Source organism: Platalea leucorodia (assembly GCF_965183815.1).
Source record: "Platalea leucorodia genome assembly, chromosome: 6".
Lineage (NCBI taxonomy): Eukaryota > Metazoa > Chordata > Aves > Pelecaniformes > Threskiornithidae > Platalea > Platalea leucorodia.
Window position 1 is genome coordinate 19,294,091 of NC_138828.1, and position 13,117 is coordinate 19,307,207.

The 13,117-nt window shown below is 41.3% G+C and overlaps 1 protein-coding gene across 1 annotated transcript; it reads left to right on the plus strand.

Moving 5' to 3' along the window:
• Positions 1-2,351: 2,351 nt before the first annotated feature.
• On the plus strand, positions 2,352-12,069 carry SPARCL1 (SPARC like 1; the record flags this gene model as incomplete). The annotated part of the gene is made up of 9 exons (XM_082315044.1): positions 2,352-2,378; positions 2,739-3,911; positions 5,084-5,177; positions 5,796-5,914; positions 6,522-6,642; positions 7,431-7,567; positions 9,282-9,430; positions 10,472-10,620; positions 12,041-12,069. 9 exons carry the CDS (start codon positions 2,352-2,354, stop codon positions 12,067-12,069), a joined length of 1,998 nt encoding a protein of 665 aa, XP_082171170.1.
• Positions 12,070-13,117: the final 1,048 nt, after the last annotated feature.

Here is a 13,117-nt window from a genome sequence, read left to right on the forward strand (position 1 = left end):
AGTACATAGGTAGTGGTTGGCAAATGGATTCAGGTTAAAAAAAAAGTAGGTCCCCTCACCCCAAGAATTAGTACAACGCATCTCGTGCCTCACATATTACATAGCTAGAAACAGAACAGGACAAAATCTAAAGCTCACAACAGAAGTTTCACTTATTTGAAAAAATTACCTTAAATGAATCCCCACATATAATCATCACACCCATATTTGTACAAACCATAAGCTCCACTGACAGTTGAACTTGTGGTTATCACTGCTCCAGTAAACAAGGAGGATGCAATCCTCAATCTATCACACCAAGTGATCATATGCAGTCTCAAACATGTAAGAATTTTAGCCACCATATGTTTCATTATTCACAATACAGAGCATTAGATACAGCTCATCTTGGAAAAGTACACCATGGCTGACAGGCCAGATACACAGCCCTGATGCTAATGAGACAGATGACTTCAGCAGCCCTATGCCATACATGCATGCTAATGACAGAGCTCACAATTTTGCATTCATCATTGACCCAAATTAAAATTCCTTTTTATTGCACCATTCCGGTGAGCATTTGTGGTTCAGACACGGTGGACCTTGGCTCCAAGCCAATGAATGTTTTGGAACAACTAAATTCAGAGCATGCTCTGTAGTAAGAGATGCAAAATCCCAACTCTTATGCTCATCTTTTTTTAAATTATGAATTATATCCCACTCTGTGCAGCTTTCCAGATGCATTTCATGTCAATCCAGATGGTGTTCTGCATCATGAAAACCAAAAAATTAACTTTTCCTAATGAAGTATCCAGCAGAACAAATTATGGTATAAACACTAGTTTGCAGCCTACAGCTGTCTCCCAGAAACAACTCATACAGAAGACACTTGCATCAAAACAAAACGTTGCAATACCCAATGAATCATCAGTTCCAAGTGAATATGCAACATCCGTCAAAGGCCAGTTGTCCCCTAGCAGTAGTAAAGTACAGCTACAGTGACTGAAATTTGCCATCGTATTAATAGACCCAAGTATTTTCACAAGCAACCAAGTTCTAAAAGTTTATTTTATCCTGGGGAGAAAGGTATAACAAAGAGCAGCAGCTGAAAGCTGCATCCAGACACATTTCTGCATTGAGGCTGTGGCACATAACGAGGCTTCATGTCAAGACATGAGCCACATCTTTCTCAGGCTACTGCTTCAAGTACAGACACCCACAATAGACAGTCTTAATGACTGTTTGGCCTTGTATTTTCTAACTCTATAGAACTGGAAGCCCTTCACAGAAGACCGCTTTTTACTTAAACTTAAAGACATATAATATGTTGTCCACAGCAGTGCCCAAAAACACATGTAAAAAAACCCTGTTCTTGAAATTTAATTTTCAAATGTTTTAATATCAGCTTGAGATGTTTGGTAACACATAGATCATTTTTATAAGGTCTTCAAGAAATGTGCATTTAATCTGGAAAAGCTCTTCACTGAATTTGTTATATTTGAGCAAACACACAATCTTTCCCTGAAAAAATAAAGAGTTGGAAATGACATAGTGAATATATTGCCTAGTACTTTTCCTGCATCAGCAAGTACACTAGGCAAAACACAAACTTCTAAAACATTCAGATACCACCTTGACATTGGGAAATAGGATATAGCTGATCTGCCAAGAGCCAATTTAATATTTCTAATCCCACCATTTTTTAAGACTGGTATAAGTATTTGTTAGAGGAGTGTTTGTTTCCAAGCAGTCATGACTCTACCCACACTAAAGGAAATGCTATTCTGGCAACTTGGGCACTGAGAAGGTCTCATCTTCATAAATAAACCCCCAAAAAACTTTAAGGAAAACCAGCATCAGGTGCTATTGTAGTAAGCAATAAGCAATACTGAACATCCATAGCTGTTTTTCAGAAATACATGGCGCTGCTATTGGCAGTGCCTGTACTCACCCAGCAGCTCCTGTGATACTAACAGCAGCAGAAAAGCAATTGCCACAGCAAGAGCTAACAGTCATTTCAGTACCTGCTTTCTCCTTGAGCATTTGAACCTTTTCCACTGAAGTTACTAGTTTTGCTATTGGCATGACAGCATGCAAAAAAAGAAAGCCACTCAGCAAACACCTACAACTCCTGCTAGTGAGCTTATGATACAGTAGTTGCCACCAAATACAATAGTTCCCAATGAATTCAGCTAGGAAGCAATGATGTATCAGACTCGAAGTATCAGACTCGAAGTAGATGAATACGTTGATTACGAAATAGTTAAGATGCAGCGCACTCCTCAGGAATTACTACCACGACATCTTGTGAAAGGTGCTCTCTCTCCCCCTGTCCCTCTTTTCCCAGGCCTCCCATTTATCTGTGTAGGAAGATGAGTATCACATCCCCCTTCTCTAAGGTCAGTAATAATTACTGCAGCCCACACGTGCCTGAAGTTATGACGCTAAATTATAATTAAGCATTTTGAGATTTCGCAAGACACCCATATGCATCTATCTCCTATGAGATCTTAAACAGAGTTGCATAGACTTCTTCAGAAACTCCAGCAATAAAAGAAGGGACAGAAACAAATTTGCTAAGAAATGGAAATGACGTTGGCTGTGAATTTCATGTTCTGGGCTAGCTTAAAAGAGGCATTTACAAAGAAAACAAAGTCAGTGTCATGCTTTGCAATACAAGGCAAAAATAACATTGCATTGACTTAAAATAAATTCTAATATTTATTAATCTACTTGTTAATTATTTTTTTTTTTTTAAGACTGAAGATATTAATCCTGAAGCCCCAAAGGAAGAGAATGCAGGGTATATAGACAAGGGTGATTTGCTGCCCAGCCACAAAAACCTGAAACCAGAGGTATCAGTACCAGATGCTGAGCACAGGGATGAGCCCCAGATCACTAGAAAACAAGGAAGAACTGGCAGCGAGCATCAAGTGAAAAATAGCCTGGAAAGCACCAGTTTCCTTGCTCTGCACAATAAACCAGGTTTGGCTTCTGATAACCAGGACAGCGATTCTGGAAGCAGCAGCACAGAACAGTCCAGCTCTGAGCATTACCAGTTCAGGAGGCATGAGAAACACAGCAATACAGCCAATAGACCTGTTCTGGGCAATGCAGAAAACCCAGTGGATGCTCTCAGTCTTGATCATGAGCATAACATATGGAAATATAATAAAAATACAATTGGCCTATCTGAAAAAAACAGTGAAAGTGACGAAGAAGAAGGTGTGGAAGAAGGGGATGAGGAATGGGGCGAAGAAACTGATTACAGAGATATGAAGCACAAAGGCCACCAGACAAATAAAGGTAACCAATACAAAAGACAGCAAAATGAAAACAGTATGCGATCTGATGAAATCCTGAGAGGTTCCAGTCAACCAATCCGGATAACCAAGAGACATGGTGAGAACTTTGACCTAGAGAAAGAAGAGAAAGAGAACAACCATAAGAAGCCCTATAAAGAAGAAATCCCCCTCTCTCAAAAACCCCATAACAAAGATCAGGAGGACAAATGGCAAAGCCAAGAGAGGAAAGACGATATTGAAGTAAGCTATCAGAGTGATCACGACACAGTGGTGAAAAGACAAGATATGCAGGACACTAATGTTGATGATGATGGTCATGACAGTGGTGATGCTGATGGCGAGGAAGATCTCAGCTACACCTGGAAAGAAGCAGCCTATGAGGAAGAGGAGAGAATCCAGAGTAATGACCAGGAGAGCACCAGTTCTGAGCACGAAGGGGAAGGAACCAACCAAGATGACACTGCAGTTCGTAGAGAGACCGAGGATTACCAAAATGTCGAGATTAAAGACCTTACTCACTCTGAACAAGATGATTACAATCATGAGTCACCTAATTCCGACAGCGAGCAACAGCTGGAAACGAGTAGCTCTGTTCAGAGCATTAATTCAATGGAAAGGGAAGATAAGGTAAATTCTCTTTAAAATAAAGTTGGAATACTAGAAAAAGGGGGGGAACCAGTCCCAAATTTAAATTCCTGATGATTGAAAGGACATTTTGGATAAAAAACAGATGTAATAATTTACTATTATAATTTATTAATATGCAGAAGTCTCATCTCCCCTTTTATTCACTACTTATCTGGTTCATGCTGTGTCACTTCACATAACATTTAGATGGATTGTACCAGAAAGGAAGCGAGCACAACTCATGTAAGAGCTCCAGCCCCGATGGGCTGTGTAATGAAACACACAAATAAATATGGATACACAGATACAACACCTGGAACCCAGTCTCAAGCCGACTAGGAAAGCCTGTGCACTCCTCTCTCCCAAAGATTTTCAACACTACCATACAAAAGTGAACAGCTTGGAAAGGCAGAGCTAGAGTCCCTGGAGCAGTTCCCATCCTAGTGGCTAGGGCACTTTCACACAAGATGAAGGATATGGACTTTATCCCTTCAGACAGAGGATGTTGCACTTAGATCTGCTGTACCCCGGTCAGCCATTAGATAACCAGTGGACTATCAATCAGGGGTGTTCTTCAAAAGAAAGAGTGAGTTTTCCTATAGCTGTTAAATAAGGACCTGTAATAATATTAAAAAAAAAAAAATATATATGACAGGAGGCATCCATTTGAAAGAGGGCAGGCACCTCCCCACAGCACCAAAGAAGGGTTGGGACTGAAGACGTGTCCTTCCCTTCTGCTCCTGCTTCATGCGTCTGGCCTGGCAGCTCACAGTGCTGCTGCTCCCAGGCTCTACCCGGAGGCAGCTCACGCTCGCTGACCTGGAGGGCCCTGGCGCAAACTAAGACTTGAAGCACCAATTCTGCCAACCTCAAGGCACTACGCTGCTGTACGTCAGCTACCGCAGAACCTCCAGGTGCTCAGGCCTTACTGAGCTCCTGTTTCTCTCTCTCCACCTCCTACTTTTTTTTTTTCTTCCAAATAACAGAGCGCCTTAATACTACCAGAGGCTTTATGCACTTCTCGCTTTTTGCATGGCAACCCCTTCCTGCTGCAAGCAGAGCAAACTGTGCCTCAGTCAGCTCTGTATTTGTACCTGAAAAAAATTTGTCCAAGTATTTTTTTCTTCCCAAGATTTACCACAACTTCTGCTTATCTCTCTGTGACTGTACAGGTTAAGACTACAGGCAGTTCCTATGGTGAGATGGAAAGTGCAAGCAACAGGAGTGAGAAGGCTCTCCTGGGTAAGCCACAAGCAAAGCCATCATGTAACTGCTAACTCTCTGCGGCTGGGGAATCTGCTGGTCTGCATTTCTTTTCTGCCTTTGGCAGCACACGATTTCACATGACTAAACTGTGCTTGTGCATAATCCCTCATCACAGTTGTGTTCCCAGAGAATCCCTTCCATACACCCTTGGATTTACTAATTTGTTTGTGAAAAACATTTGTAGACAGTGCACAAATTTTTGTGTCAGTTATACAGGAATGGGAATTACTGTTCCGTTTCAGAACAGTAGCTTGAATTCAACTAGGAGCGGGACAAGTGCCAGTGCTGGATTCAGCAAGGACAGATGGGATATGTTTCACCAAAGGGAGCCAGAGGTGAATGTCAGTCCTTACAGAAGAAATAGCTTTTCCTGAGAAATTTATTTCCCCATCCAACTCAAACCTGGGACTCCTAGAAGTCTCACAAAAATCCTCATTTAAAGTTTGGCTTCCTTTGTTCAATACAAGATCCAGCTGCATTTTAACGAACTTACAAAAAGCACTTGACTTCTTGGTGAATACTGGGCTGTATTTTCCTCTGACTGTCAGTGGTACCTGACAAACACTTGGCCTCATCCCATCCCCTCTAACAGTCCCTTCTTCTTGCTATGATCGCTAGACCCATGTAGGAACTTCCACTGCAAAAGAGGTAAAGTCTGCCATGTGGACAAACAAGGGAAACCCAGCTGTATTTGCCAAGATCCTGCAGCTTGCCCTTCCACCAAAGACTATGAGCATGTAAGTATTTCATTCAATGCACAGCATGGGGGAAAGCCCGCTAAAATATTTACAATATAACATATTCCCCTGCTATTATTTAGAATAATTCTACCTTAAAAAGCATGCAATTGCGTTTGGGTGATTCCAGTAATTGTAAAAGTAAGTATAAAGTACCCAAAGTCACTGACTATAGCTTGAGAATAGTATGAACACATATAGCTACATAGTACTTAAAGTGATTTGCTTCACCTAGTCTCTCAGGGATCATAGCTTTTCCCTGTCACTAAAAGTTCTATTTATCCATTTGATGCTTTAGAGCATATACTGAATACTAGTACATATCTAGTGTAATAATCATGTACCATCTCAGAAACTATATTACTACCACACAAAAATAAATTCAAGTGTCTCCAAACTGGGTGTCTAAGTACAGACAACTAATCCTTACGTAGGCATATAACAACTACAATTTTCAGTACTTCTGGTCCCATGTATTCCCTGTGGGTATTCACAACTGCTACATCATATGTTAACAATACTTGTATTATTGTAATGCCTATATAAGTGACCAGAATTTTTCTCAACACAGTGGTGGCAGTGGTTTTGTTTTTCACTCCTCCTCTAGGTTTGTGGTACGGATAATAAGACTTATGATGGCACATGTCAACTCTTTGGCACCAAATGTCAACTTGAAGGGACAAAAGTGGGACGCCAGCTGCACCTAGACTATATGGGCTCCTGCAAATGTAAGGCTTGTTTCTCTATGAAGAATTCACCTGGGTATAAAGAGCCAGTAGCCTTAACCACCAGCTAGCCCGAAGTTATCTGCATCCTTCCTGTTATCTCCCCCTTCTGCATCAATTATCTGCTAATTAAGACCTTCAAACCCTAAACATGTCTAAAAAGTCACTTTTTCTATAATTAAGGGTATTAAGCATCTGAATCCCAAAGAGATCCCTCCTGTGTTTACACTAGTTTGTCAGCCATCTTCCCCCTGCACTGTCTTACATGCTCCCACTGCTATAGCATCGGAAGATGGTTTTAATACCTTGACCGGAAAACCAGTATTTACAGTCAGTTAATAAATGAAAATGTCAAGTCCAAAAAAACCCCAAAAAACTACTTAGATGCCAAATGGAGAAGTCAGAATCTACAAGCCAAAACTGATTTCCAAGCTCTCCAATTGCTGCATAACCTGGGAGCCGAGTGCACTCTCAGCCAGAATATTCCTTTGCTGTTGAGGACTGTTTCATGCAACTGACTGATAACAGTTTCACTGCACAACTCTGCTCAGAAGCTGCACAGATTCATAAAGGTTGTGCCTTGCACAACTGGTTAAGCATGTGCACCAAAGAAAGGTAGATTTATAATTGAACCCATTAGTTGCAGTCCCAATTTTATGTATTAACAGCTCCATCAATTTTAAGCTTAACTGGAATTTTGCTAGTGAGAATCAAATCTAACTTGGCTCAGAAATGCTCAAATGGGGACTTAACAGATCACTTGTTAACACAAGCTTTCCTGTTTGGCACAGACATCCCCCACTGTACTGATTATGAAGTGGATCAATTCCCCCTCCGGATGCGAGACTGGCTCAAAAACATCCTCATGCAATATTATGAACGTGATCTCGATACTTCTGGATTTCTAACTGAAAAGCAAAGGAGTAAGGTCAGCAATCCTTTACAAATAAGACCACACGGCTACATTGTTAGAGCCAGGCTAACCATGTGAAAAAAAAAGTGATTCGCACCTTATGAGTTCTCCCATTTCCTATGAGCATTCCCTTTCTGGTTAAGGCAATTTAAACTCAATTAGATTCGTTAAGTTGCAAAACACACTTACATGTCCCCTCGCACTCACTGAAGCTGAGACACTTCTGCTATGAATGTTCCTTTTGTCCAAGCAAATGCAAGCCAGCTGTATTACTTTGAAGCCAGTGTCTACGGACAAGAGGCAGAAAAGGCAGAATTAGTGCAAACCTAGATAAACATCGTTCGCTTCAGAAGACACAAACGAGCTTCTCTTCAGGGAAGTGCTTTGTGACAAACCTGTTGGAAAGATCAACTAATACATAGATAAGGATGACCCAATTTATGCAGTCAATGCCATTTTCCAAAGGACTTGAGGAAACTAAGCAGCCATAAGATGGAAGGTCTGGGTATGGATAACTAATTAAAAGACAGAGTAAGAGGGAACAGCCAGCCAAGAGCTCACCTGTGGAGTCCCAAGAGTTGAAAGGACTTGTGCCATTCAGCTTTCGTTACGTGACCTGGAAAAGGAAGGTAGGGGACAAAGCCTGCTGACAACTTCAAAGGAAGGAAGGACGGACTTGGACTCACCATGAAGAAAACTGCTCAAGAACCTCATGAGACTGAGCGACCGGGCAGTCACACAGCAGGATTCGAGACAGAATTACAATAGAGAGTTTAGGGGACCCTCATAGGGGCAGGGGAATCCCTGTCTTGGACTGACAAAAAGTAGCTCCTCTTCTGTTCTTGAGACACACCTTGTCCTTGGCCATCGATACAAAAGTACCCGAAAATGGACTCAACAGTTAAGGGTATCGTTTGCACTTTTTAATCCAGCCACATACGCTGTCCATCTACACCATGATATTCAAGGGCTATAAAATTACATGCTTAGTTTTAAGAGAAAAAAGCTGCTTTCTACCATCACACTACATGGGCTTAAAATGGAGTAAACATCTATTACCATTGGGCCTGTTTTTTTTTTTTTTTTTTTTAAAGAAGGATTTGTATGTCAAGTGAATTGGTGACAGTAGTTTGGTTTTGAAGATATAGATGCCATAACTGCCTAAAAAGCCATAACTGTTAGAAAATAGTTTAAAAGTTAAACCAAGACCTGGGCTGCTCTAACTCTGGAGTAGGAGGTGCATGCAGCAGGTTTATACAAAATATGCTTGAGCAACACCAAAGACTACTTACACAGTTACCAAGAGGGACATTGACCTATCCAGAACATCTCATACTAAATGGTACGAATTAGATGATTTCTGAGATGGCATATTTCACACCAAAAGCCGAGTTGCTTGCCTCAGGACAGAAGATCAACAAATGTGATAAAATTGGTTTCATCTCCTACTAGCCTGAGGGTACTGCCCTGCTTAGCTCAGCCTGACTATTAGGCCACAGGAATTTCTCTTCCTGTCTAGTTACTACCAAAGTTGACAGACAGCAACAAAAATCACCTGCACTACTTGAGGCAAGCTTTTCATGATGTGTATGGTCGAACACTAAAACCCATTTCCCCAGTGGTATTTTATCAAGATTCATTTCTCCAAACCACCTCCTTGCTGGATAGTTCTCTTCAGGACAGATCCTCATCCCTGAACAAAAAATATCAATTTCTCTGTTGTGTTCAGGTCAAAAAAATCTACCAGAATGACAAGCGCCTCGTGGCTGGTGACCATGCAGTTTCGCTGCTCCTGCATGACTTTGAGAAAAATTATCACATGTATGTGTACCCTGTGCACTGGCAGTTTCATCAGCTTGATCAGCACCCTGTTGACAGGTAAGAAAAAACAATCTTTGCAGGTTCAGTTCCAATTTGCTGTTTAAGGCTGTTTTACTCTTCTAAACCACTTGAAAGATTCTCTACATACAGGACCAGTCCCTCAGCTGATAGAAGCCAGTATCCCCCTCTTTCTAAGGGGGCATTAATCTCTAACACAGAACTTCTCTCATTGTTTTGCTGGAGCCATGTCTTATGTCAGAACCTGCTATCCTCTTGCCTTTCATAATCATCACGTATTACACCTTAAGCTCTACAGTGTCTTAATAGCTACTAATGCCATCATCCTGAAACAAAACAAGGCTCATGAGATCCTGTTATTACTGAAGCTAAGAGCAACAGGTTCAGTACAAAGGGCAGAGGCCTGTCAGCAATAATTCACTAGCAAGGTACCCATAGTTTTCAGCTAATACTACAGAAGCCTATGGGGCTTTGAGCAACCTGGTCTAGTGGAAGGTGTCTCTGGCCACGGCAGGGGGATTGGAACCAGGTGACCTTTAAGGTCCCTGGCAATCCAAACCATTTTATGATTCTGTGATTCTATGAAGTCTCGCAGTTTAAGGAGCAGATATGGTAAGACAACATCAGTGTCACAGTTCAGAGGAAGCCACCAGCTTCTGAGAACATGACTCAGATTTCAGGCTTTTGGTCATGGTACTCGGTGGTGGGATTCATGTTTCAAGGCTGCAGGCCCTCAATACCTTGTGCTGATCACGCCTGTCTAAGCACTTTGCAAGCTTGATCTCCTGAAGATTAATGGCAAAACTCCACAACTGATCAGTTGTGAACAAGTCACAGTGATATACTTTTTCTAGAAAAAAATGTTAGCAAAAAAATAGCAGTTAAGACACTTTAGTTTATCAGGTATTACACATCATCGTAAGGGCCTGGGACAGATTCACTACAGAAGCACCACAACAGAATCCAGCAGCCATCTCTGTCAAAGCCACTGTTGTCATCTTCTAGCAGCTTAGAGCACCTTTGATGATCCTGATGATTTATTAATGAAATACAGCTCTACATACCTGCTCTTTCTTTCAGATTATTAACACACTCTGAGCTCGCACCTTTGAGAGCCTCCCTTGTTCCCATGGAACACTGCATAACCCGTTTCTTCCAAGAGTGTGATGGAGACCAAGACAAACTCATTGCTTTGAAGGAATGGTGCCGCTGCTTTGGGATTAAGGAAGGTAAACCTAAAAAAAGAGGCAGATGTACAGGACAAAACGTTCCTATCGAGACTAGGCACATTCTCAGACCACAATGTATGGGAAAGAAATTGTAGCCAGAAGCTCATGGCTACTGTGCATGGAGGCAAATGGAACAGTAACAGGACAGCAAAAGGTGCAAGGCTCTGAATTGTTTTATAAAGATAGGAAAAAGTTATCTTTTCCATGAGGAAAAATTTGGGAGGTAGTTTGTACTAAATATCAAATCATTCCTGTGTGGTGTCTGAACCTATATGTTCTGCACATCTGCCTCTCAAGAAACACTCTATTTATTTCATCCTTCAGTGCCAAAGGAATGCCAAAGGAATGGCAAAGCGATCAGTGGTCAAAGCATACTGATTGAAAATGCATTTAAGGATCTCAAGCCAAGTAGGGAAAATAACTGAGATCTCTCACTGATCAAGTAACTTTGCTCACCTCTAGATTACTATATACAATGCAAATGTTGTCATCATGCTGTAGTTGCAGGCCAAACCAGCTATTTTACCTAATCTGTCAGATGCAACACATGTTCAGATGGTGCCCACGAGACTGCACGCATCAGGAGACTTAGGCAGAGGCAGGGACAGTTTTTGAATCCTAAATGGACTAGCCATATGTTTGGTTCAGCTCAATCCACATTGAGACGTCACTAGGAAAGTGAAAAACTAGGTACTACTGTGCTGGTGATGTCTCTAGAATTAGGCAGCAGCTGAGCAGAAGCTGTCATGATAGCAATTTGAGATTTACATGACTACATTCAACCTAAGGCATTCTTTCACAATCTACCTTCTTCTGATGAACCCTGAGTGACAGCTGAACAATACTGCCAGTCATTAAGCAAGGGTAGCAGTAGCACGGGTTAATCCTAGAACAGAAGGCATTTGGTTAAACATGTGGACTGAAGAAATGTGTTCAAAATCCTACTAGCAACTCCCTGGTTTTAAGTGGAGGCTGATTCTGGTCAGAGATCAGACATGCAGAGCCTTCACTCTTCCCACAATTCTTCCAGCTCTTCTGATGACAATTTACCAGTCACAAACGGCATGTGGAAGTATGCTGTGAAGAGTTATCACAGTACACATGTACTGCTGCCAATGACTGTTCACCTAAAGAGGGGTTTAGGGTCAGTCATTTGTGAAAAGTGGGTGGAAGGGATTCTTGGCTTACAAACAGATCAAGGAGACCTAACACTAGAAACAAGAAAGCACCTATCAAGAAGGGTCTAAATGAATGGCTCCTGAATATGATAGCAGCAACCATAATTGTTTTTTGTTAGGGATAGCGTTCCCCTACATGAGCCCTCTGAAACTTTAGTGTATCACTTCCTTGATAGTGATGCAGCATAAAAACGTCTCTTTGGCATCAAATGTTAATAACATTTTCTTCTTCTTTGTTGCAGAAGACATAAATGAAAGTCTCCTGTTCTAAGCCTGGCTGAACAGAATCCCAGTGCTGCACTAAAACTGGTGAAATATGTGAATCCTGTTTATTTCTGTAATTAACAGCTTCATAGTTTTCAAGACAAAGGTGGCATAAGGCTCACTGCATTCTTATCAAATAACGCAAGTGTAGAAAAGTTCTACATTCATTAACAGCAGAAAAATTTAACTACTCCAAGTGGTTCATAGCTAAACAACCAGCATTTTCCCCTGCATGCATCCATGATCTCTCTGAACCAATAAATAGTACTAACCTGATGACTGAGCTGTTCACAAAACTCTTCAGTAGAATTATAGGATGTGGATTTTACCATACACTGAAGAAAATTACCTTGAAATAGGACTTGTTTCCTTTATTTACTGTATTGTCAGTTTAACATTCTGCATAGAAGCCTCAAATAAAACAAAAGTCTACCTAGATATATGGCTTTTGTCAGAACTTTGTCAAAGAAAAGGTATCAAGGCAATGGTTCAATGGAAATTTCATTTTAGGTTTAAGGGAGACGAAACTAGTGAGTGTAGATCATATACACCAGTCCTTAAACCATAATTCCTAAAATATATGAAAAAATCAGCACTTTTCAGATACTTCTTCCCCCACCTCTTGAAATGCAACAGTAATATACCAATGCCACACAACAGAATTCCTGCTGACAAACTGTGTAATGAGCTAATTGTATGAGCACGGTGAGTGTGGATGCGTGCCAAAAGACTGATGAGCCACAGGTCCACCATCACAAGGAGCAGAGGATATCACAGCTCCAGCACCTCCTTATTCTCCTTAGCGGGCACAGTCTTCCTTCCTCCCACAGAAGCACCGACTACTGCTACCATTTCTCCTGAGAAAGAAATGCTAACTATTTCTTTCACCATCTCCCAACTTTTGCTTGCCTGAAGACAGGCACAATTTACACATAAAAAATAGGACAAAACAAGATTGTTCCTGAATCCCATCACCTTTGTGATTTTAAGCCAAGCACTTCACCAAAAACACTCCAGGCATGCTCCGCTGTAAGCAAGAAGCCCCAAATGCTATT